The sequence below is a fragment of the Trachypithecus francoisi genome, unplaced genomic scaffold, assembly GCF_009764315.1.
Source record: "Trachypithecus francoisi isolate TF-2019V2 unplaced genomic scaffold, Tfra_2.0 Lachesis_group1, whole genome shotgun sequence".
Lineage (NCBI taxonomy): Eukaryota > Metazoa > Chordata > Mammalia > Primates > Cercopithecidae > Trachypithecus > Trachypithecus francoisi.
In genome coordinates, this window is record NW_022681454.1 from 3269967 (window position 1) to 3296592 (window position 26626).

The window sequence follows — 26626 nt, forward strand, 5'->3', positions numbered from 1 at the left end:
CTGATGTCTCTTGGAATTTGTTATTTGTTTTTCCAATGAGGTTTCACCTCAGTGTATAGTAAAGTTGTTGAGGGGATTCCTGGATGTGTTCTACAGTTATCTAGGCTGATTTCAGAATAGAGTTGTGCTTATAGTCAAAAATTTATCAGCTGTCAAGAAATTTATTTAAAATTTATGCAGATAAGCAGGAGGAAAAGAAACCTGGTTTTTACATTTTAATCCTATTATTGATGTAAAATTTTACTTTCCTTCTCGTAGGTGTTTATTGGCTTTGTATTGAAACAGTTCGAATACATTGAGGTGGGCCAGTTCAGGTAATAGCATTTTGTTATTTTAGATTTTTTTCTCCTTCTTGTGTACTTACATGTAATTTAGGTTATTAAGATGAATGTTTAAACTACTGTTAGGCATTTTTGCTGTTTTCTTTAAATGGAAATCTGATTAACATGCTGTGCATTTTTGCTTCTCTTAAAAATTAATGTATATCTCAAGACTTGTTTGGAAGTAGTTATATATCTGAAAATTCCATATGTTGTCAGTTTTCATTGCACATTTCAAAGCATTTAATTATGTTGACAGATGGCGAAATGAAATCTCATGGTGGAGCACTAGTTTTTAAATCTTCTTAGAGAAATCAGTTTTTATATAAGGTTGTCTTTAGTAATTATTATGCACTTGTATTCTCTGCAGCTTTTTCTTGCTAGATGTTGAGGTTTTAATACTTCTTGCTAGTCCATTACAGGTTTATAATTATTGAAAGTTAAAATTCTTCAGTACCTGAAATACGTAATAAATACTGTAGTTAGGAAAACTTAGTGCAGAAGGAAAGTGTTCCCAGATTCCCTGGGGTCTGGAAATATAGTGTTTGTTCTAATCACGTGACACCTTCACTGTGTTTTGGGGCAAGTTACTTTTTCTCTTTTGAGTTTCAGTTTCTACAAGAGCAAAGGGGCAGAGGAGAGCTAGGAAGATTGTAGCTGCTGTGCCTTTGTGCCGTCAGGTGCCTTCTACCTGCTCCCTCCGAACCTCTACACCTGTCCCAGCTCTGCACAAGGGCACAAATGGGATGCACTGTAGCAGGGATGGGGTTAGAGTAGATCACTGACACCTGTTAGCTTAACGTGCCCTGATGAATTATTTTATGTTGCTTATATTGATATGTATCTTGATTTTAAAAGAAAGGTCTAAATGGATGTTTTTGTTTCTAGGGAATCAGAGGCAATCATTCCAAACATCTTTTTCTTCTTGGTATTACTATCTTATGAACGCTATCATTCAAAACAGATCATTGGAATTCCTAAAATCATTCAGCTCTGTGATGGCATCATGGCCAGTGGAAGGAAGGCTGTGACACACGGTAATGGGACATATCTTTCACTGTCGTCTTCGGTGTCACGATGTGCTTGGCAGTGTTCGTTTTCATATACCCACTTTCAACTTTGTCAGTGGCGGCTGTGTGCTTCTCAGGCTCTGCATATGTGTCTGTGTGTCTGTGTATGTGAATGTACTGGTTAGAGACGTTTCAAAACAGAAGAGAGCATATTCTTTACTCTCAGCAATTTGTAATCTTCTCAGGGAAAAAAAATTCAAGAAACAGTAAGATAGCCTAAGGTACAGATAGATTCTGAATATAAAGTTCCTGTTCATTCACACGAAACACTAAAAGTTCTTCACCTGATCTTAGCCAAAAGGCCGAGAAGCGATGAATCACTAAAAATTCTTCAGTCGAATTTGTCGTGAATTAAATTTTGATCTCTCGTCCAGGTGGTATTGGAGATACAGTTTGACTTGGGTTCAGGGCTTTCTGTTCTGCCTGATGATTTTGCTGGAGCTTAAATAAAGACAGGACTCCAGGAGACTGCCAGCTGTGCAAGCCCCCAGCCTGTGGAAGGAGCTAGCCTGGTTTTATGAATGAGCTGTCAATCTTTCTTTGAGCTTTTTGAACTGGTCTTCTAGCATTGCCCTATTGACCCCTCCCTGACTCCTTTGCTGGAATCCGTAGGCCTTTGAACTTTGACAGGGACACATCCTAAGACCCTTGCAAACCCCTAGATGTGAGAATGGCACTACTACATAGAGTCTTTTCCACTCAGCGTGTATGCAGAAGAGCGTCAACCATGCTGTGTGGCGAGGCAGGGCCTTGGCTGACCTCTCAGTCAAGGCCTTCGCTTTACATAGCTAAGCCAGTTAGTCTGTGCCATGGCTTCACAAAGGCTTCAGATTCACACTGCCAAAGTATAGATTATTAAAGGCATAGGTGTTTGGTTTCCCGGACTTGGAGGGTCTTTGGACAGAAAATCAGTAGGCAGCCAAACCCAGTACTTTGCACTGGGAAGCTTGGTCATCTGTGAGAGGGTCAGAGAGGATATCCATGCGTGCGCGCCACCAAAGGGTCAGTGAGTCTCAGGGCTCTGTGTGCATGTCTCAGGGCTGGAGAGAGTGTGTCACTGAGAGGTCAGAGTGTTTGTCTGTGCGTGTGTGTCAAAGAGGGTTGCAATGTGCCCTTCACTGAGGGGTCAGAGGGTGCCTCGCGTGTGTGTGTATGTGTGTGCGTGTCATTGGGGGTCAGTGAGTGTTCTTGTGTGTGCATGTCACTGAGGGGTCAGAGTGTGCCTCTGTGTGTGTGCTTGTCTGTGTGCGTGTCACTGAGGGGTCAGTGTTCCTGTGTGCGCATGACATTGAGGGTCAGAGTGTACCTGTGTGCCAATGAAAGGCATTTCTTATTTTTTTTTGTATGTGGTCATAGTAGACCAATTAATTTATTTTGACTCCTGTTTTAGACCAAATAAGACCTGGGGGAAAGTCCCTTCTCTGTCTAATGAGAGAGTGAGTTTACTTACAAAAGCATAATAATCCAGTGGCTTTGACTAAATGTATTATGTGGAAGTTTTTATTGTCTTTTCAGAGAATCAAATAGATTATTCTCAAGACCAGGAATGTTGCTGTTTTGGTTATTTGGAAAGTTTTATCATTTTCAAATTGACTTTTGAATTTGAGTCACCTTTTTTCAGAAGTGGTGTTAAATTACAGGAGCCCTAGGTTTTTTTTCTTTTTTTAGAAGCCATCACAAAATGATCAGTGTTCAGAGGAAAAGCTTTGATCTTCCACAATGGTATAATGATTGATAACCTTAATTCATCTCTTACCATAAACCAAGTATGTGTAAGGGTTTTCTTTATTTCTTGATATCATTTTGTAGATGTTGAGAGCAGTTTTCCAAATGTAATTTCAATGAAATGCTTGATGAGGGTACCCTTTTGTCCCCACAGCCATACCGGCTCTGCAGCCCATAGTCCATGACCTCTTTGTATTAAGAGGAACAAACAAAGCTGATGCAGGAAAAGAGCTTGAAACCCAAAAAGAAGTGGTGGTATCAATGTTACTGAGACTCATCCAGTACCATCAGGTAAGAGGAATGTGTGTTGGAACTGTCGTGGATTCTTTATTGACCCTTACAGATGGAAGGAAGTGCCATGTGGTAACACTCACTGTTAACCGTGTTACTTTGAACCAGGTTTGAGCTTTCTGAGGCCTGGGGAGATGCTGGGGCAGCGGCGGGTGCAGGGGAAGGTGGGGACGGGGGACAGGCGCGGTGGCAGGAGGTGTCGTTGGTGTTTATCTTTCCTTTTTTTTTGAGATGGAGTCTCACTCCGTCGCCCAGGCTGGAGTGCGGTGGCATGATCTTGGCTCACTATAAGCTCCACCTCCCAGGTTTAAGCGATTCTCCTGCCTCCACCTCCCGAGTAGCTGGGATTACAGGCACACACCACCATGCCCAACTAATTTTTTTTTTTTTGTATTTTTAGTAGAGATGGGGTTTCACCATGATGGCCAAGCTGGTTTCGAACTCCTGACCTCAAGTGATCCGCCTGCCTTGGCCTCCCAAAGTGCTAGGATTACAGGCGTGAGCCACCGCACCCGGCCTGGTGTTTATCTTTAAAGTGGGTACAGCCACAGGGGTTCACCTGACCCCTGGTCTGAGAGTCACGAGATCGTTCAAGATAGTGAGGCCTTCTTTTCCAAAACGAGGACCAAAACTCATTTGACAGTGTTGGTCAAAATGGTAGAAACCTAAAATGATAGAAATCTCAACTCTGAAATCAAAACTTTATTTGCATATTTATTTACCACTGTTTTGACATAGGGCTAAGGTCTTTTTCTTTGAGCTAGTTTCTGGTTTTGTTTTCTTAAGGTGGCATAAGAACTCAAAGACATTTTGAGGAAAACCGAGTGCAGAAATCTCTCTTTTTAATGACTTCTCTTTTCTTTCAGCTTGTACTGTTGTGTAGCCCTCGCTTATTTTGTCAATTCTTTTTGGCTGTTTGTCTTTGAATCTCTATGAAGCCATAGCTTTTCTCATAAGAAGCAGCACTTTCTTTGTTCATTCATATTTTAATTAACCCCTGTAGTATTTAATTAAATACTTAATGCCTAATTAAATCACATAATTGCAGTGCAAAAGTACATGTATCATAAGGAGGTCTGAAAATGAGCAACTGGCAAGCAGGTGGTGGCAGGCAGAGCTGGCTGGGTGGGTGGGTGTCCTGGGGAGGAGCTCATCAGCTGCATGTTCAGTGAGCTCTGGATATCTCTGTGTAGAAATGATCACTAATAAACTTGTGCTCAACCGTGTATACTTCCGGAAAGTAGATGCTGTTCAGTAGACTGCCTCTGCAGAGAACACAGAACTGAAGTGAATGTCCACAAAGGCGGTGAGCCGCCTGCAGAATAGTTTAGTCAAGGCTGTGTTTGAATTTTGCCAAAGATTAGTAGACATTTGATTTTCATGTTGTGCCTTTTCTCTGATTGTGAAATATTATAAATTCTGTCCAAATAACAATGATGGCAAGTCCTCCTGAGCAAAGTGTGCAGCTTGCATGTGTCCTAGAGGAACTTGTGTTTCGTTCTGATTCCCCTGCATTTCTCATGTCATAGAGTGGGGATTGCATCAGTGTCCCCCTGTCCTCGCTGGGATCACATCTGTTTGGATCCTAGAGTCTTCCAGCTGAGCTGGGACAAGTGTGACAGATGGACACATGGGGGTGGAAAGGCGCCTCTTGGCAGCAGACTTTCTAATTGTGCACACTCTTATAGGTGTTGGAGATGTTCATTCTTGTCCTGCAGCAGTGCCACAAGGAGAATGAAGACAAGTGGAAGCGACTGTCTCGACAGATAGCTGACATCATCCTCCCAATGTTAGCCAAACAGCAGGTTTGTCCCCGCAGCCTTAGCTCGTTGTTGCATAGTGATGGTAGCTTAAGGCCCTTGTAAAAGGTGGGTGGCTGGAATCAGCTCTTCCTTCAATCCTAATCTGTGCTTTGATAGCAGTTCTCCATGCTAGTCATGGGGCAACTGACTTCATTTCTTCTCATAATGCCATCTCAGGTTGGTATTGCCCACCTACTTTACGGGGGAACTCATAACTCAGAGAGGTTATGGAGGTGATCAGGCAGCACACAGCTTTAGAGTGCTGGAGTGAGGGCGGGCCAAGTCTGACTCTAAAGCCCGAACCCTTACCTCCTATACTGCCTCCTGTGTTCTGGTCAACGCAGTGTTTTACTTGGTGGTTACATTTTTGTTTTTGTTACCTTACTACTTGTAATTTAGCAGTTTTCCTTTCCTTTCCTTTCCCTTCCTTTCCTTTCCTTTTTCCTTTCCTTTCCTTTTTCCTTCTTCCTTTCCTTTCTGACAGGGTCTCGCTCTGTCACTCAGGCTAGAGTGCAGTCATGTAATCTCACTGCAACTTCCGCCTCCCAGGTTCAAGCAATTCTCCCACCTCAGTCTCCCGAGTAGCAAGGACCGCAGGTGTGCACCACTACGCCTGGCTAGTTTTTTGTATTTTTAGCAGAGGTGAGGTCTTGCTGTGTTGCCCAGGCTGGTTTTAGACTCCTGGGTGCAAGTGATCCACCAACCTTGGCCTCCCAAAGTGCTGGCATTACAGGTGTGAGCCACCTCGCCTGGCCTGTTCATCACTAATCAGAATTTCTATGATCAAATGACATGAAACATTGTTTTCACAAATGCAGTGGAAGGAAATGGCCTGGCAGTACCAATTTTGGAAGCAACATGCCCCCAGTCAGGCATAGGACACTGTGCCGCCAGTGTAGCAGCATCTCTGTATCTCACAGAGAAGGGTGGTGGGTCCTCCTCAAGGCAGCTCTGCCAGAAAATCTCATGAGCTGCCTGGCATGGCTTGAGGTTGCCTTTTAAATGGACTCAGCAAATACATGTTTGTTCATCTTGATTATACACAATAAACAACTACTCTGTGTAGTACAAGTAGTCCATGGTTTTTTGCTTTGATTTAAACCAGAGGCATGTGATATTGATGGTTACTGCCTTCATGACTGCACCCCCATCCTGATTCCATAATGGAATGTTATCCTGAGACCAGTTAGACAATGGAACAGGGATCTTGGCTTCTGGTGAGACTGACAGCAGGTTTAGTGTGGTCAGGGTCTCCCTGCCTACAGATGGTGTTAGAATGGTGTTCTGGAAGCTTTATTCCATTATCTTCTGTGCATAATCTGAGTAGAGTGGAGATTGAAGCCTGAATGCATAGTAAATATCTGACTTAATTTCTGCCGCAGTGGAAATTGTGTGATAAAACATTTATGAAATACGTAGCACAGCCCCGGCCAGGTAGCTCAGCACAGGTGCATGTTGCATTCAGAAGTAGTGCTAGATACTATCCCGTTACTGGCAGTACATACATCAGTGATCAAAGCAGATTCAAGAAAGACCCCCTGCCTTCTTGGAGTGAAGATTTTGTTGGGATGGGGGTGAGGGGACAGACAATAGAAAAACCAGTGAGTGAAGTTTCTACCATGGCGGCTGGTCAGGAACGCTATACAGAAGAATCCAGGAGGGAAGAGAGTTAGGTGGTTTCGGTGGTGGAGTGGCATTGTTCAGTTGGTGATGAGAAAAGTTGTGGTGATCTGGTGACATCTGAGTGAATTTGCAGAAAGGAAGGATACAAGCCTAGAATATACCTGGGGGAGGAGCATTCCAAGCAAAGCAAACAGCTGCAAAGGCCCTGGGGGGAGCATGCTGTTAGGGTACAAACAATGGGGGTGGAGGAGTGGGGCAGCCATGGGGAGGGAAGGGAGCGAGGCCTGGTGGGGTGAGGCCAGCATGGAGGAGCCTTGAGAGGGTTTGCCCTGATGTGGTGTTTAGCAGGATCATTCTTACTCCTGAGTTGAGAATAGTCTTGAGGGGGAGGTGAGGGCAGAGCAGGCCACCCGAATGAGGCCCAGTGGTGAAGTGGAATGGCCCAAGTGGGCGTCCCTTGGCAGCGTGAAAACAGAAACAGCAAGGTTTGCTGTTGACTTAGATGTGGAATGTGAGAGAGATCAGGGTACTGGGGGTGATTTCAGGGTGAGGACAGGGTGGCTGTGGACGAGGTAAGGCAGACATTGGGGGCAGCAGGAGGTCAGAGATTGTCTGGATGTAGCAGTTGAGACCCCATAGGTGCCTAATGAGGCGAGGCCAGCATCAGGTGTATGAGCCCAGAGTTGTCGAGAGACTGTGGGGCAGGGGGTCAGCATCTGAGATGTCCACTCACAGTGGACGCAGCCTGGCTGGAGAGGAGGAGGAACTTGAATACTGAGCCTGCTGAGTCCCAGTTCCAAGGTCAGGGAGGTGAGGGGAGCCAGTGCTGGGCAGGGGGAGTAGGCAGGTGTGGGGTTCCTAAAGCCAAGATTTTTTTTGAAGGCATTTTGTGCAGGAGGGTGACATCTGCTGTGAGCACCCTGGGAACTTGGCACAGGTTTGGCAGCACCGAGAGCACTGATGAGTGCTTTTGGAGGAGCAAAGGGAGCCAAACCCTAATGGGAGTGTGTTCCTGAAAGGACAGGAGAGAGACTTGGAAAAAGGTTTTACTTGAAGAAGGAACAGAGAAATAAGGCGGTAGCCAGAGGAGGAGAGGAGTCAGCAGGGGGTTAAGTTGGCAGAAATGAGGGCCTGTTTACACCCTGAGGACAGAAGGAAACAGGGAGGATCGGTTCCTGACACAGGAGAAACAAATCTCTGTCATGGTGTTCACAGACACGGGTTAGGATTGGCTGCACGGATGGCAGAGCACTGTGGGTTCTCCCAGAGTTGCTGGGGGGAGGCAGAGTCGGTGGGCACAGGTGAGGGTCCAGGATGCAGGAATCCTGGAGCTCAGAAGGTCCATTGTTCCCTTCTTGTAAGATGTGGCCAGTGTTGTGAGCTTCACAGCTGTGCCTTGAAAAACACCACATCTCTTTGCAGAATTGTTTGCTATGTGTATACACACTCAGTAGAAACAAATATTGGAAACAGTCAGTGCCCACCATCAATAAGGAATCGTTGAACACACTGTGGTATAAGCTTAGACTATTTTAGCTTGGGTTATTTTGCATGATTAAAAATGTTCTGGCCAGGTGCGGTGGCTCATGCCTGTAATCACAGCGCTTTGAGAGGCCAAGACAGGCAGATTGCTTGAGCTCAGGAGTTTGAGACCAGCCTGGGCAACATGGTGAAACCCTGTCTCTACTAGAAATACAAAAACTAGCTGGGTGTGGTGGTGTGCGCCTGTAGTCCCAGCGAACTCAGGAGGCTGAAGTAGGAGGACCACTTGAGCCCATGAGTGTGTCATTGCACTCCTGGGGGACAGAGTGAGACTCTGTTAGAAAGAGAGAGAGGAGAGAGAGGGAGAGGGAGAAGGGAAGGAGGGAGGAAGGAAGGAAGGGAAGGAAGGGAAGGAAGGAAGGGAATGAAAGAAATGGAAGGATGGAAGGGGAGGGAGGAAGGAAGTTCAGCCAGTTGCCTTGGGAGTTCTCCATTGCACTGTTAAGTGAGAAAAGCAAAGATGTTTATGGTTTTTCAAAAACAACTGAAACAAAACCTGTGTGTGTGAGTGGGCAAGGATATGGCTATAGGAACATGGGGGAGATGAAGAAAGGGATATACGCGACTTAGCATTTGTTACAACTGTTGGAGGAGGAATGGAGTGTGGAAAAAGAAAAAAAAGGAAAAGAGTGTGCATACCATCCCTTGTATGTATTTACAAAGGGACGCTTGGAAGACTGGTCCCCAAAATGTTGGTAATGATTTATCAGGGTGCTGCAGTTCTAGCTGATTTTTTTTCACACTTTTGTATATTTGAGTCTTTTACAGAAAGCATTTATTATTTATGTAATAAAAATCTAAATGAAAATATTTCCGTTATGGGAAAAATATAGCCGATACAGTGTTATTCTAAAAATGTTTGCTTGGTTCACCACTGAACTTAAAATGCTTTTAAATGAGGGAACGTGATGATGAGATGATTATGACAATTTGCCCTGGAGTTACATAGCTGATGTATAGGAAGCTGACGTTTCTTTTGGCTTATGTAGAAATGTTTGTGTTGTCTAATTTCACAGATGCACATTGACTCTCATGAAGCCCTTGGAGTGTTAAATACATTATTTGAGATTTTGGCCCCTTCCTCCCTCCGTCCGGTGGACATGCTTTTACGGAGTATGTTCGTCACTCCAAACACAATGGTGAGTCTCTCGCCTGACTCAGCAGATGAATCTAGGGGGCCTGTTCAAGCACTGATTACGGGACCACCCCCAGAATATCTGAGTCAGTCAGTTTGGGTGGAGCTTGAGAGTTTGCTTTTTTTCTTTTTTGCGCGGGGCAGGGGATGGAGTCTCACTGTGTTGCCCAGGCTGGAGTGCAGTGGTGTGGTCTTGGCTCACTGCAAGCTCCACCTCCAGGGTTCACACCATTCTCCTGCCTCAGCCTCCCAAGTAGCTGGGAGTACAGGTGCCCGCCACCATGCCCGACTAATTTTTTGTATTTTTAGTAGAGACGAGGTTTCACCATGTTAACCAGGATAGTCTTGATCTCCTGACCTCGTGATCCGCCCACCTTGGCCTCCCAAAGTGCTGGGATTACAGGTGTGAGCCACCGCACCCGGCCTGTTTTTTTTTTTTTTGGAGACGGAGTCTTGCTCTGTTGCCCAGGCTGGAGTATAGTGGTGCGATCTCGGCTCACGGCAACCTCCGCCTCCCGGGTTCAAGCGATTCTTCTGCCTCAGCCTCCTGAGTAGCTGGGACTACAGGCGCGTGCCACTGTGCCTGGCTAATTTTTTGTAGAGACAGGGTTTCACCGTGTTAGCCAGGATGGTCTCAATCTCCTGACCTTGTGATCCGCCCGCCTCAGCCTCCCAAAGTTTACAGGTGGATTACAGGTGGCTCCCACACCGAGCCAAGAGTTTGCATTTTTAACAAATTCCCAGGTGATACTAATGCTGCTTTTCTGGGACCACACTTTGAGACTCAGTGATAGAGAGATTTATTGGTGGGATAGTAAAATAAGAGTAATTTTTTTTCCCACAAAATTGGCAATTGGGGGAAATTTAATCTTCCTTTTTTCTTTAGCTATGACTTATGTATTCTGTTTATTTTAGGCATCTGTGAGCACGGTTCAGCTGTGGATATCAGGAATTCTGGCCATTTTGAGGGTTCTGATTTCCCAGTCGACTGAAGATATTGTTCTTTCTCGTATTCAGGAGCTCTCTTTTTCTCCATATTTAATCTCCTGTCCAGTAATTAATAGGCTAAGAGATGGGGACAGTAATTCAGTGCTAGAAGAACACAGTGAAGGGAAACAAATAAAGAACTTGCCAGAAGAAACATTTTCAAGGTATGCTGTCTACCTGAGCCTAGAACTAACCCATGCCTTTTGGGAAGTCACTTGGTGTTTCATGACCAGTTAAGTCTGGAATGACACCTGGTCTTGCTTCAGTTCTCAGCTGGGTAAAGAAGTCTGTATCAGTGTAATTTTCTAATCCGTCCTGCCTTATCTGTGGCTCTTGTTTCATACCTCTCTTGAGGTTCTGTCATGTTCTGTCTCTTGTCCTCAGTAGAGATGCTACAGCAGTGGCTTGCTCAGGTAGGGCAGGGCAGTGGGGTGGCTATCCTGGGGGCAGGCAGTAGGCGTGCATTGCCATCAGGGAAGTTGAAACCCAAGAGAAGCCACAGAAAGTGAATCTTATATTCTCACCATGTGCCAGCAGTTTTACACGCTGTCAGTAATAAAATACTTCTCCCTGCAAGGCAGACTGCCTCCAGTAAATACCTGTAGTATCAAATCCTGTCTTCCCTCATAAATTGTTTGGAAGCTCCCTCAGCACGGTGATCAGGCACTCATAAATGCTTGCTGCTTAGATGGGTCCCTCTCCACCTCTGCTGGATTCTGTGTGTTCACTGAGTTAGAGCTGCTGCTGTAAATGTGCTGCTTCTGGCTGAGTGGCTGTGACTTCATGCAGCCGTCATTTGGTTTGTCGTCAGTGAAGATGCCCTGTGTTGTCGATGGAGATAAGCCCAGTAACCCTGCTGGGCACCTTTTTGTTTGCAGGTTCAGCAGGCAGCCCGTGGTTTTTCCCTCTGTTGCATTGAAGCAACTGGCTAAAACTGATGGTACATTAAATTCCTGTGACAGATGATCAGCTTGTATTTGTGTAATGGTGTACAGTTTACAAAGCTTAAAAAAATACTACCTGCCATTTCATCCTCAGCGAGGAAGGTGATACACACAGAGAAAAAGTGACTGTATCCAAGGCGATGGTGTTACGCATTTCACTTTAACGGTTTAATGTACTTTGCTTCTATTTTTTCTTTATATTTACCACATATATTTTCATATATACTTGGCATAAGTGCTTTATGGTAGTCACCTAATTCACTGTCACCCTTTTTGTTTCTTGGAAGGTTTCTATTACAACTGGTGGGTATTCTTTTAGAAGACATTGTTACAAAACAGCTGAAGGTGGAAATGAGTGAGCAGCAACATACTTTCTATTGCCAAGAACTAGGCACTCTGCTAATGTGTCTGATCCACATCTTCAAGTCTGGTAGGTGAATCACATTAGTCTTTCTTGAGTATCTCGTTCCCCATTCGGCACTGTACACTCTCAGAGTGCAGGAGCTATGCTGCCCGGTAGAAACTCTGCCTTGCCCAGCGGGCCAGTTGAAAATGTTTGTTGCTGTAAGAGTCAGCCTGATCCCTATGAGCCAGCAGTTCTACTCTTGAGTATATACCCAGAAGAATGGAAAGCAGGGTGGTGAAAAGATGTTTGCGTGCCAGCGCTCAGAGCGGCATTACTCACAACAGCTAAAATGTGGAAGCCACTCAAGTGTCCATCGATGGATGAATGGATAAGCCAAATCTGGTGTGTCCTTAGAGTGGAATATTATTGAACCTTAACAAAAGGACAGTCTGACACATGCTGCAACATGGTGACACCTAAGGACGTGATGCTAAATTAAATAAGCCAGTCACAAAAGGACAAATACTATGTGATTCCTCTTATATGAGGGACCTAGAGTACTTAATTCATAGATACAGAAAGTACAGTGGTGGTTGCCAGGGGCTGCAGGGGAGGGGGAGTTATTTTTACAAGATGAAAAGAGTTATTCTAGAAATGAATGGTGGTGATGGTTGTATAACAGTATGAATGTATTTAATGCTACTGAACTGTACAGTTAAAAATAGTTAAGATGAGTCAGGAGTAATGGCTCATGCCTGTAATCCAAGCACTTTGAGAGACCAAGGCAGGAGGATTGCTTGAGCCAAGGAGTTTGAGACCAGCCTCGGCAACATGGCAAGACCCCATCTGTACAAACAGACTAGCAGGGATAGTGGTGTGCCTGTGGTCCCAGCTACTCAGGAGACTGAGGCTGGTGGATCGCTTGAGCTCAGGAGGTCAAGGCTCTAGTGAGGTATGTTCATGCTTCTGCACTCCAGCCTCGACTATAGAGTAAGACCCTGCCTCAAAAAAACAAAACAAGACAAGACCCAAAAATGGTTAAGATGGGCCAATCACAATGGCTTACGCCTATAATCCCAACACTTCAGGGGGTCAAGGTGGAAGGATCTCTTGAAGCCAGGAGCTTGAAACCAGCCTGAGCAAGATAGCGAGACCCCTACTCTACAAAGAAAATAAAAAACTAGCTAGATATGGTAGGCACATGCCTGTAGTCCCAGCTACTTGGGAGGCCGAGGTGGGATGATCGCTTGAGCTTGAGACCAGCCTGGAAAACATAGCAAGAGACCCCATCTCCACAAAAATAAAAAAAATAAAAAAATTAGCCAGGGGTAGTGACATGAGCCTGAGCCCAGGAGGTGAAGCGGTAGTGAGCCACGATCGTGCCACTGCACTCCAACTTGGGCGAGAGATCGAGACCATGTCTCTAAAGAAAGAAAATGACAAGGACAGTGAACCCAAGAAAGTCATAAGACGCCAGCTGTGCAGCAAGCATAGAAAGCAACCCGTCCAAATTCGGACAGTGTGTTTTCCAAGAAGAATGATCATTTGTCATGAGAATGCTTTGCTTTAAATAAATGAGTAAATAGCTAGAAGACTAGTTCTAGGGGATAGGCACATCTTTCTTCTCTCAACAAGAAAAAAGAAAGGCGGCCGGGCGCGGTGGCTCAAGCCTGTAATCCCAGCACTTTGGGAGGCCGAGACGGGTGGATCACGAGGTCAGGAGATCGAGACCATCCTGGCTAACACGGTGAAACCCCGTCTCTACTAAAAATACAAAAACTAGCTGGGTGAGGTGGTGGGCGCCTGTAGTCCCAGCTACTCGGGAGGCTGAGGCAGGAGAATGGTGTAAACCCGGGAGGCGGAGCTTGCAGTGAGCTGAGATCCGGCCACTGCACTCCAGTCCAGGAGACAGAGCGAGACTCCGCCTCAAAAAAAAAAAAAGAAAAAAGAAAGGCAATTCTAATCTCTAGGAAAAGCAAATAGCATTAAGTCATGGTCCAAATATGAGGCAAACCAAAATATGGCTTGATTTTTCAGCAGTTCATCTGTTGGAAGCCCTTGATATTGAAAAGGTTCTCCTTTAAGCAGCTTAGCGGTCATGATCAAAGACCCATAGAAAGAGATGCCATCCTTTTAGGATCCTTGGCTTTCTTGGGAACTGTATTCACATAGTCATAATGTAAGTATTGCTTGAGCTTTCATTTTTGGAATCAATATGTGACTGAAACACTGAAGACTTACTGACTTAATTATGGTTTCAGAACAGAATGAAAATGTCTTCAGTTCTGAGGAATATAAAAGGAAAACTAACCAAGTTAATTTGGCAAGTAGATGGTAGAGATAGGGGTGGGAATGGAAGGGGCACTAAAATCCTTACCTAGCATTGTTGGAGTTACATGATTACATCATCTGAAGTTGACAGACCAAAATATAGAGGCTTCAAAGGTATCCAGATAGAGCTAAACATATAACTCAGGTTGTTAGGAGGTAGTATAAATGAGCCAAATCTCCTCTTTATTACCGTAGAGTTAATGGGTAATGTCTAAAGTTGTCTGAAGTCTGTAAATCATGACAAATTATGATGTGGTGATTGTATTCAACAGTCTTTCAGTTGCAGGGATAAAACCCCAATTTAAACTAGAGTAAGAGAAAGAATTTGTTGGTTTGAGCTCCTGGAAGGTGCAGGCAAGGGTAGTTGGTAGGACTGCATCTAGTGTTATAATTCTGTGGTCTGCATTGTATATTTATGCATCTCAGCTCTGCTTTCTTCTCTTAATTTGTATAATTTTAAAATTTTGTTTTAAAGATAGGGTCTCACTTTGTCATCTATGCTGAAGTGCAGTGGTGTGAAGTGCAGTGTGAGGCTCACTCTAGCCTCGAACTCCTGGGCTCTAGAGTTCTTCCTGCCTCAGCCTTCTGAGTAGCTGAGACAATAGGCATGCACCACCATGGCTGGATAGGTTTTAAAATTTTTTTGTAGAAACAGAGGTCTTGTTATGTTGCCTAGGCTGGTCTTTAACTCCTAGCTTCAGGCGATCCTCCTGCCTCGGCTTCCCAAAATGCTGAGGTTATAGGTGTGAGCCACCGCGCCCAGTCTCATCTCTGCTTCCTGTCTCAGCCCCTCAAGTAGGCATGTGATTGGCCTTGCATGAGCCATATGGGTGACCATAAACCCCTGAATGCTCTGGTCCACCTGGGCCAAATGGGATACTGGACAGCATTCCATTGATGAGGAGGTGGGGCTAGTCTCCAGGAGTAAGGGAGAGGAGCGCATGCAGTAACTGAGGGTCTGCTGCACGGGATAGCAGCGCATCAGTTAGAATTTTGGAGGTAACTACCAGAACTGAAAACAGAAATGATAACAAGTAGTTGCCTTAAAAAGGGATGGGCAGGGTGCTTTTGTGATCAGAAGCTCCTTTCTCTCATTGATTTTTGTACACATTTTGCGGACATACCCTTAGAGTAAAGATAATTAGCATTTTCAGCCTTGGTCCATTTGAGGAGTGGCCCGTCTCCCTGCTAGCAGGCTCTGGGTCTGCTAGGTTCAGTTGAGCATCCTGGCTTTTGCCTGCATGGAACTTACAGTCAGTGAGTCAGTATCACAAGTCTTAATATTTCCTATGAAGGAAAACAATAGTGCAGTGACAGACAAAATGGGTGGGCAGGCAGAGGCAGGATTTCTGAGGGGGAGAAGTAGCTAGCTTTTTGCAGAGAAGTGTTCCGGCACCCGAGAGAGCAGCTGAGAGTGCAGGCAGGCAGGAGGCGAGTGGGGCCTGGCCGCACAGCGCCACAGAGTCCCAGAGAAAGGGGCCTCTTCATGGCCACTGCATTCAGCTGCTGTCACCCTCCACACAGGCCATGACCAAAATTTAATTTTGATAATGGACTCTAGTTTTTGAGCTTACTTGCTATTATTGAAAGAATTTTCTTGTTTCTTTTTAAAGATCTTCAGATTATGCTTCATTGACCACTGTAATAAGTTTAAAGTTGAGAAAATGTGCCTTGTTAATGAATGATAGGTCAATTTAAATATGTTGGTCATTTTAATATTTTGCCACCAGTTGGTTTGAATCTGATGCCAGGAGGAGACAGCCTCATTTCTTTTTGAGACGGAGTCTCGCTCTGTCACCCGGGCTGGAGTGCAGGGGCCGGATCGCAGCTCACTGCCAGCTCCGCCTCCCGGGTTCACGCCATTCTCCTGCCTCAGCCTCCCGAGTAGCTGGGACTACAGGTACCTGCCACCTCGCCCGGCTAGTTTTTTGTATTTTTTTAGTAGAGACGGGGTTTCACCGTGTTCGCCAGGATGGTCTCGATCTCCTGACCTCGTGATCCGCCCATCTCGGCCTCCCAAAGTGCTGGGATTACAGGCTTGAGCCGCCGCGCCCGGCCGAGACAGCCTCATTTCTAAGGACTAGTCTTGCCTTCGTGGGATAAGGGTGGTATGTTCTGTGTCCTTCTACATGTCTGAGCGATCTCTACAGCTCAAAGGTGTTCACTGTCTTATTGTGCTGATTTCCTCTTCTTCCATCTCAAAATTGAGGCAAAATACTTTTACTATTGAAGTGTTGTCCAATAGAACTTCCAGCAGAGACGGGATGTCTGCACTGTCTAATTTAGTTGCTTTTAGCCACGTGTGGTGTTCCGTACCTGAAATGTGGCTGGTCTGATTGGGTAGCTTAATTTATAATTTTATTTAATTTTAATTAAGTTTAAACAGCTCTGTGTGGATAGTAGCTCCTGTATGAAACTGCAGGTCGGTTGAGAAGTATCTTTACTGGAGAGAGTGGAGGGCTTGGAGGGGGCACGTGGGTTACCTGCTGCTATCTTTGACCTTATTTAATTGGCCCAACATTTGCAAGTAAGTTGTCTGTGCGTGTATATATAAATGTCTGTTTCTGTCTTCTTGTTTCGTTTGACTGCATTTGTTTGAAAGACACTAGGTGGCAGAATTACTATATTTGGTTGGTTTCAAGATAAGAGTTGAAGTAATCCATCTTGTGTTTTTATATCAGTAAGGTGTGTTTAACATGTAAAATTGGTAATTTGTATTCACGTACTGCTTAAACAAAGGCTATGAATTCCACCCTTACACTGAAAATGGAGACCTTTGAATTTGTCCATTTCAGGCATTACTTCTTAAACAATGCCTTGTTCAGAAACTAGTCAGAATGGCACCCTTGACTTTTAGTTTCCTGCTTTTCCTTTTGTTGGGGGAGGAGGGTATTTAGCCCAAAGCTGTTTGCCTATTTCAGATTCCATCTAGGAGAAGCAGAATAGCCAAGAAAGATACGTGTCCTCCTGTTTACATTTGGGGTAACCAGCATCCTTCTCTTTTGGTCCAAGATAGTCGGGTTTAGAAACAGATGATGGTACCAGAGGCCCAGGGGGTGGAAGCATCAGCTTTGTTTGTTGTCCATGTGGCTGGTTTAGAGCTGTCTGGCTTTGTAGCCTCAACATGGCTGTCCAGCTTTGCTCACTGTGATTTTCAAGGACACATTTTGTGCCCTTCCCTGCCTGCCATCCAGACCATACTCAGTCAGGGTGGCAGGAGCTGCTGCCCCTTCCTCCCTGAGTCCTGGTCGTGGGTGGTGGAGATGTACCATGACCCTCATGGAGGCATGCTCACCCTTCCTCTGTGGCAGAGGGGATGGCTGCACGACAGCTCTTTCCCTGACCTTCCCAAAGCGTCCGTGGTTCCACTTTATGGGGCAAAGCAGGAATACTGGAAGAGAGAGAAGTGGTCCTTTCTGTAGTAATAAAGTTGGCATTGATTCAAGTTCACCCTTGGGGAAAGGACGGGGCTACTAACAATTATCATGCTGGAAGCAATGGAATTTTCTCATGGGTATGTGGTAGGTTTAATTTTAAGTATCCCAGTTAATTCTTAGAACAGCTCTGTGAAGTATTTCCCCCTTTCTGCTTGAGTTCTAAAAGATCCTATGCCAAAACCAAGAATGAAAACCCAAGCATTCTTTCTTGCCCATCGATCTTTCTCTCATTGGGCCACTTCTTGGGTTGATAGTGGTGAATGTAGCCGCTGGCAATTGCAGAATACCCACCATGGGCCCCAGTCACTGTGTGGCGTGGATTAGAGGTGGTTCTCTCCATGTCATAGCCGAACAAGCCCAGCCCAGAGAGGTTTCTGCCCTAGGAGCTATTGATGGTGGAATTGGGATGCGATCCCACATCCTGCCTGTTTTGAAACAGCATTGTTTATTTCCAGTTCCTGCTTCCATTGTTCCTTTTAGTATTTCTTTGTTTAGCTCACAACATCAGGACTTGGGGAGCTGCTGCGTGCAGCTGTAGCTGTTTCTCTGGGTGCAGCCCCCTCCACCTTCCTGCCCCCCTCCTTTCTTGCACTGCCATCGTGGTCTCTGGGCACTTGGTCCCTTTCTCTTCCCCCAAGTCCCTTTGGCTCCCCTGTGCCACCCTTGTGATCCCCAGGCTCTGCCTTCTTTCTGTCTCAAACTGCTGCTCATCACTACCCGGGACCCTAGGAAGGGAGGTTCCTCCGAGAAGCATCTTCTAATCTCAGCCATGCTCTCAATGCCGCTGTTGGCTTTGTTAACTAATGGTAGCTGCTGTAACAAATACACCAACATTTACGTGGCTTCATACCAGAGAAGGTTGTTTCTTGGTTTTATGACAATGTGTTGAGGGTGTTCCTGGTTCACGGATGGTTTTCCTCCGTGTGGGAATTCAGGGACCCAGGCTCCTTTCCTTCTTTTGGTTCTCTTCTCTGGGCCTCCACATTCTCTGTGTCTAGTTGGGGACAAGGAGAGGGAAAGTAGAGAAGAAGGCTCTGTGGCCTTGGACAAGTGACATGCATGCCTTTGCTGGTGTTCTCTGCTGGTGGTGGGTCACAGCCCCACCCTGTACGAGGGGACTGGGAGACGTCGTCCTGCTGCCTCCCAGCAGCAGGCAGCACTGTGGTCTCTGATGTGTTTTCTATGAGGATAAGAACAGGCAATTCCAGGATGAGTAAAGTCAGGGAAACCCTTGGAAGGAGGGGACCAGGCGGGTGTCACCATGGGATTAGTGGTGGCTTCAGAATGAGCCACCAAGAGTGCAGTGCCTTCTAAAGTTTTTGCTATTCTGATATGCCCACACCATGCCCAGCAGGGGTCTGTCTTGCTCTCTGCAGAGAGAGTGATGAATCCTTCTCATGAACCTCTGTCCAGTTCTTCCTCCCTCCACCTGGAAGGGACCCTGGGTGCCTTGTAACATCCCGGCAGAACAGGGGACCTTCTGTCCTGTCCCCAAGCTCAGCCTCATCCTCCTGCCAGCTTCCCAACCCCTCTTATGTCTGCTTCCTCACGCCACATCCTTCTGGATTTTCTGGAATTGAATTTTGCCTTTGATGCTTATTTAAAAATATCCATTGCAGGCCAGGTGTGGTGGCTCACACCTGTAATCCTGTGCACTTTGGGAAGCCAAGGCGGGCAGATTGCTTGAGCCCAGGAGTTTGAGATTAGCCTGAGCAACATGATGAAATCCTGTTTATAGAGAATACAAACAGGGCATGGTGGCGCACACTTATACTCCCAGCTAGACAGGAGGATTGACTGAGCCCTGGAGGCCAAAGCTGCAGTGGGCTGTGATCATGCCACTGTACTACAGTCTGGGCAACAGAGTGAGACCCTGTCTTAAAAAAAAAAAAAAAATCCATTGCATACTTCACCATAGTGAAACATGCGTCTTATCTTTCCTTTCCGGCCTGTAGCTGCTCTTTTGCACTTATAGCCACACTAAGTCAACCTTAAATTAAAAGCAAACCAGCACTTCCTGTGCTCTCCTGCTTCCTTCATGAGGGGTCTCTCCCTCTGTGTACACTCCATTCTCATTGCCCGTGGAGGTTGGTTTCCCTCTTGGTTCTCAAGCCATGGCAGCCTGCCTCTTACCATCTTTACTGAAAAGTCCTCTGCAGAGGCTGCCTGTGTTCTTTCTTTCTCGGTCCCTCTCATCCTGGGCCCCCCAGCTTGATTCTGTGGGGCTGCCCTCTCCTCACTCAGTAGCTTGCAGGGTTTTCTCTGTCCAGCCACTTCATTGGTTGTGTTCCCCGAGTTGCTGTCCGTAGTCTCTCGTCACTGTTTTCTCTGTGTCTCTGCCTCTCTCCTCCGCCTTGGTGGGTCCCTCCCCTTTGTGACCCTGGCTGTTGCTCTTGTGGACAACTTTCTCTTGCTGGTCCGCGTAGTCTTGGCATCCAGCTTCTCGATGTGGGACTTGTCCTGCCAATACCTCAGACTTGCGCTGAAAATTGAACTGGCACCACTGTCACTCTCCAGGACCTGTTTTTGTTAATTAGGTCATTAGGGATGTTCAAAATCCCAGCATCATTGTCCATTCCTCCTCTCGCCAGCCCAGGGACCCTGACCTTACCTCCTCCTCTCCATTTACCGGGCGGTGGCCCTCAGAATCCGTCTCATCTTCCACCCGGACTTCCCTGTAGACTCCCCGCTGCCGCCCAGGGGCTGAGCACTTCCTCTGTGCCTCATGCAGTGCTGAGCCCTTTACCTGGGTTCTCCTGTTTGCTCCTTATTGCAACCCTGCAGACAGATACTGCTCTTAATTCCATCTTAAACCTGAGGAAGCTGAGGCCCCAGGTAAGGTGCATCCAAGGTCACTCAGGTAGCAAACTGTAGAGCCACGATCCGAACCAGGCAGTCTGATTCCGAGCCTGTGTTGACACTCAGCCACCTAGAACACAGCTCGGATTGTGGGTTTCTATTACGTGTTCAAAACCCCCACCTCCCGGGTCTGTCCCTGCACGTGCTCTGTGGCCTGGCTGCATCCTCTTGAAGGCAGCGCATGCGTCTTCACTCGAGGGGCCCGTGCAGGAAACAGGGCCGCACAGAAGGGCGAGGTCAGTGCAGAATGGGCTGGAGGGGCGATGCTGAGTGTGAGGCAAGTGTAGAGAAATCCCAGGACACCTGGAGGAACCGGAGACAGGGCATTAGAACTCGTCGCTGTGACCTGGTCTGTATTCTGAGTGTGCTGCTGCTTTTAGCTCGCTTCCTTAGTCTCAGGTTGTAGTTTAAGGCATTGTGGAGCCCTAAAAAGCTTCTACTCTGTTTTTGCCTGTTTCGGGACCTTTTCACTTTGGGGATGTGTTGAATTTTTTTTTTTGTTTTTTAATTTTTTGAGATGGAGTCTTGCTCCATTGCCTAAGCTGGAGTGCAGTGGCACAGTCTTGGCCCACTGCAGCCCCTGCCTCCTGGCTTCAAGCGATTCTTGTGCCTCTGCCTCCCAAGTACCTGGGATTACAGGCACCCGCCACCACGCCTGGCCAATTTTTATATTTTTAGTGGAGACAGGGTTTTGCTGTGTTGGCCAAGCTGGTCTCGAACTCCTGACCTCAAGTGATCCACCCACCTCAGCCTCCCAAAGTACTGGGATTATAGGCATGCGCCACCATGCCCGGCCTGAAATTTAATCAGAAATAAAATTTTGACCCCAACAATGATGCTAGGAGGCCCAGATCTGGGGGAGAGGGCGACCTTGGCCAGATAGGCCTTTCTCTGTTTCCTAAGTCTTGCTGCCTCTCCCTGCTGTGCTTTGCAGCCTGTGCATGTCCCTGTGCCTTTGATCTTGTTTATCCAAAGGAGAGGATAGAATGAAGTCATGATTCCTGGAGCCCTGAGAAGGATGCTGTGGAGAAACTTGCAGGTAGAATCTAACTGAGTGTGTGGCTGCGGTGCCAGCATTGTGTGTGGGGAGGCTGACCGCTTGGCCTGCCCAGGCCCAGGATGTTCCATGGCTGGGCACAGAGGCCACTTGGCTGTCAGGTGTCAGGAGCCTGCAGAGAGCACACAGCCTGGATTGCAGGGGGCTGCCCATGTTCTTTCAGCACCTGTCCTGCTTGCTCACCTGGCCTCTTACAGCATTTCTATCCCTCAGTTCTTAGCAAGCCCAGGAGCTGTTCAGTTTGGCAGGTGCCGAGTGCTGTTCCTGCCTGTATAGCTGTGGCTCAGTCCTGTGGGGGGCCCCGCTGTGGCCCAAGTGCAGTGATTCGAGGTGCCGAGTGTTCCCTGACTCCTTCTTTAGGAGCTGTGTTCAGACTTTCACAGCTCTTGGCTTGGAGCTTCTGGAGGGCTTGGCATTGCCAACCAGTGCAGGGGTGGACAGTGGGAGACGAGGAATGCTAGCTTTCTTGACCAATCCATTAAATAAATGGGATATTGGCCAGGCACAGTGGCTCACGCCTGAATCCCAGCACTTTGGGAGGCTGAGGCGGGTGGATCACGACGTCAGGAGTTCGAGACCAACCTGGCCAACATGGTGAAACCCCCTCTATTCTAAAAATACAAAAATTAGCTGGGCATGGTGGCAGACGCCTGTAATCCTAGCTACTTGGGAGACTGAGGCAGGAGAATAGGTTGAAACCAGAAGGCGGAGGTTGCAGTGAGCCAAGATTATGCCACTGTACTCCCACCTGGGTAACAAGAGTGAAACTCCATCTCAAAAAAAAAAAAAAAAGCAGAATGTCTGTTTCTGCTTAGAAAAATCAGAATTTTCTAAATGCCAGGTGCTGTGAATATGTAAGTGTGGGAAACAACTCAGCCTGTTTCATTTTTATGTAAAATCTCCACGTAGCCATGTGGCACTGGACCGAGATGAAAGCAAAGACATTTCTCCTTCTTAACTTTGTTTCTAGGAATGTTCCGGAGAATCACAGCAGCTGCCACCAGACTGTTCCGCAGTGATGGCTGTGGCGGCAGTTTCTACACCCTGGACAGCTTGAATTTGCGGGCTCGTTCCATGATCACCACCCACCCGGCCCTGGTGCTGCTCTGGTGTCAGATCCTGCTGCTTGTCAACCACACCGACTACCGCTGGTGGGCAGAAGTGCAGCAGACCCCGAAGTAGGTTCATAATGCCCACAGCCCAGGGCGCTGGCCCAGCACTCTGTCCTGAGACTCCCAGTAACCTGAGATTGGGCCACCGTTAAAGCATTTTCATTTTCCATTTTTTGTGAGGGCTTGTAAAATTTCTGCTGCATATTAATATTCCTTTCATGGACAGCATATTGTAGAGACAAACATGCAGTCCAGCTAAAGGCATTCAGAATAGCAATTGCTTTCTAAATGTGATTTTCTTTGGCAAGTTCTTTGACACCATTCCATTTTGTGGGATATGCTTGTCATGCTGTGTGGCTCCTACTAAGTTCTAGTCCTTCAGTTGGTTCCATAGCCAGACATGTTGCAATGTCTTAACTTCGTTATACATTAAATGTGGTTCTGGTTATTCTTAGATAATGAAGTAATGATTTAGCAAATTTCAAAACTTCTTGGAAATATTATTTGACCATTCAAAAAGACTTACTGAGTCTCTCATTATGGGTGGCCCTCTTTTTGTAAAAGGTTTTCAGGCTTAAGCTCCATTTCTAGGTGCTCCAGCACTCCGTTATTTGTATACATATGGAAATAAAAGCTGTGACACCCCCGCCCTAGCTGAATCCTCAGCACAGTGTTTCTGGAAGGCTCAAGATCCCACGCTGGGGAAGAGAAGTTCCAGAGAGAAAAGAGGGCAGGTGCTGCCGTGCCTCTCTGCTCAGTATGGATACCGGGCCATGTGCGGCCAGGGCTCGCAGTAGGGCCAGTTCATGGCACTCAGCTGGAAAGTCCACTATTGGCGGGCATTCTTAACCATCTACTCTGTGCCCTATGTAGTGGGGTGTGGCATCCAAGTATTTGAAATACTTGGAGGATGTCTTAGGCCTGCTATGATGACTGAGCACTGTGGGAGCAGGAGACAGAAAGTCAGTGTCTCCTAGTTCTGTGCTGCTTTAACATGCAGAGAAATCAGCCGCGGATGCAGCAGATCACTCCTTTTCTGACAGGCCTGCTCACTCTGATGTTATATCAGAAAGCTCTGAATCTGGGAATTGTGTTCCCTGAATTGGAATAACAGAAATGCTTAGATGATCAGTGTTTAAAAGAAATAAACCAAAGGTAAATTTAGTTTGGAATTCAGCAAGCATCTTCATTCAGCCCTCTGAGGGCAAACTACAGCTTTTCATAAATGTAGGTAAATTCTGTGACTATTTCTTGACCCCCTCTGACCCAGTTTTCCTTTATAACCTTCTGTATTGTTCCATTATCCTGAAATCACATTAATAGATTAGGCTGGGTGTGGTGGCTCATGCCTATAATCCCAGCACCTTGGGAGGCCAAGGTGAGAGGATCACCTGAGGCCAGGACTTCGAGACCAGCCCAGCCTGGCCAACATGGTGAAACCCTGTCTCTACTGAAAATAACAAAAATTTGCCAAGCATGGTGACAGGTGCCTGTAGTCCCAGCTACCCAGAAGGCTGAGGCAGGAGAATCGCTGGAACCCAGGAGGCAAAGGTTGCAGTGAGCTGAGATCACGCCACTGCACTCTAGGCTGGGTGACAGAGTGAGACTCCATCTCAAAAAAAAAAAAAAAAAAAAATTTAATGGATCAATGGATTTTTAACCTAGTAGTTAAATTCAAAAAATATCGTTCTTTAATGGTAATGTAAAGGTAAAATTAAGAGAAGATAATATGTAACAAGCATTTTAGTATGTGAGTGTCTAAGGTCTCCCTGTGGTGGAAGGAAAAAATAAATCCCCATTAAGTGTCCAAGATACCCATAGAGAGCAGAGCTGTTCCGGTTTAAACCGCTGCTCTTAGGACTGTGTTTTTCCAGCTATGGATGGTGGGGGATGAGTATCTTTTTATTTCCATGAGATGAGAAAAATGAATTACTAGAAGTATGAAACACAAAACACAGCTGCTGTTTTTTTATCCGGACTCAGCAGCTATAAAATTGCTCTATCCAGTTGCAGAAGTTCCTGCTGCTTACCCTTGATGCCCCTCGGTTAGTGTGCATCTCCTTTCAGGCTGGCTCCCAGATGGGAGCTGGCTCCAGGCGACACTGGCTGCTCTGCTCCAGGAGGTCCTTGTGTGGGCCCTGCCCTGGCCTAGCCCCTCTCTTACGGACTCTGTCACCATGGGTTTGATTCACTCAATCTGTCTTACCTTTTGGTGAGCTGTTAGAGTCCTGCCTATACTTCAGCACTTGTGGGTGTGTTGTGGTATACATGACATGTTGGTCACTTCCCAGCTTGTCTTGTTCTGAGTCACCCTGGATTTGGTACGTTCATTCGCCACTAGTAGCTGGCGGTATATGGCCTGAGATTTGGGGGACTTGTGCTGCTACAAATTGGGACTGAATTTGAGTTGATACTGGCCCTTCTTTATGTCTACTGCTAATATTTGAATTGCAAATGCTGCCTCTTCTCTTTCAGAGGCTCATTACCCTATAGCTGTATTCTTGCAAAGTACATAATTACAGCTTGAGTGTAAGTCATGCTGGGCTGGCAGGACAGCCGACTGAGAAAGGGCAAGTTTCCTGTTAGTTTTCACATTGGCACATCATTTACAATACAGTAAAATGTACTTTTGTATCGATTGTAGTCAGTAACAGCCCCTCCCCCAACCGCATCAAGATATAGAGCAGTGCTGTCACTTCAGATAGTTCCCTCTTCCTCTGCCGTGTCCCACCCTCCCCAGGTCTAACCACCAGTCCGTGCTCTCTTCAGCCCATTGCAGAAGGTCGTAGAAATAGAATCTATAGGCTGGGTGTGGTGGCTCATGCCTGTAATCCCAGTGCTTTGAGAGGCTGAAGTGGGAGGATCACTTGAGGCCAGGAGTTCGAGACTAGCCTGGGCTACCTAGCAAGACCCCATCTCCAGAAAAAAAAAGTTTGAAAATTACAAGCATGTCCCTGTAGTTCCAGCTGCTTGGGAAGCTGAGGCGGGAGGATCGCTTGAGCTCTGGAGTTTGAGGTTACAGTAAGCTATGATCGTGCCACTGTGCTCCAGCCTGGGTGACACAGTAAGACCTTGTCTTTGGGAAAAAAATTAAGAAAGAGATGGAACCATGCAGTGTGCAGCCTTTTGAGTCTGGCCCCTTTCAGTGAGCGGTGTGTAAAGTTCCGTCACGCGTTGCACACGCGTTGGTGGCTGGCTTCTTGTGACTGCTGAGCATTATATGGCTGGGCTGTAGTTTGCTTTCACTTCACCAGTTGGGAAACAGAGAAAAGGCAGTTTTTAAAAAGTTTAAATCTGTAGAATTTTGGTTTTTACCGGTTCTCTTCTAAATCCTGAGGGATTACAGGAAAAGTTGTTGTATTTCAGAATATTCTTAGCTTGATATGACCTCTCTCCCCGTTAAGGCCCTTTGCTGCAATGGGAAGGACGTCGTCCTCGGTCAGACCCTGAAGGTCAGAGGGGCACTTTAAGAGTGTGTCAACATTTTAACTGTATGGACTAGAGCCAAGAGTCTCAAGGTTTATAATTCCCACCTATTGAAAAAGAAAAAAAAATAAATAAAGTGAGCCGAAGTCAATGTAAAGTGAAATAACCGGTGTTAGTGGGGAAGAAGTGTTTTTAAACAGAATTTCCATAACGTATACCCTGAACGTGTTTAGAGTGGTGATGTTTCATTGGGAAATGAACAGTAAAACGTGAAAGCAGGGAGATTTTCTTTCTGGCAGTTGGCAACTTTCATGGCAGATGGGGAATTTGAAAAGCAATTGCTCAATTATCAAACATAGCCAGTGTGAGTTCTGAAATAAAGGTGCTGATTGAATGTGCAGCTTTATGGTGGATTTTGTCATTCAGGCAAGCATTTTAATTTTCTGCCTGTTAAATTCTGTTTTCTTTAGTTTTTCATATGTGGTTTATTGTAGCTTGGGAATAGATAACTGAGAGTATATCTTACACATACAACATTCTGATATGGCAATATTTAAACCAACTTGTCTGTTTTAGAACTAGAATTAAACATAATCATCTTCGGTATTTTGCAAATAAG

General features: G+C 46.2%; 1 protein-coding gene across 2 annotated transcripts in view; it reads left to right on the forward strand.

The window, feature by feature from the left end:
* Window positions 1-26626, forward strand: part of HTT (huntingtin) — a 166732-nt gene that overhangs the window by 99831 nt on the left and 40275 nt on the right. For both annotated transcript variants that reach the window (XM_033213566.1, XM_033213567.1), the window contains 8 exons: window positions 259-314; window positions 1209-1357; window positions 3270-3406; window positions 5095-5211; window positions 9390-9512; window positions 10424-10659; window positions 11727-11869; window positions 22440-22647. In XM_033213566.1, the coding sequence (XP_033069457.1) occupies window positions 259-314; window positions 1209-1357; window positions 3270-3406; window positions 5095-5211; window positions 9390-9512; window positions 10424-10659; window positions 11727-11869; window positions 22440-22647 (1169 nt within the window). The remainder of the gene's footprint in view (window positions 1-258; window positions 315-1208; window positions 1358-3269; window positions 3407-5094; window positions 5212-9389; window positions 9513-10423; window positions 10660-11726; window positions 11870-22439; window positions 22648-26626) is intronic.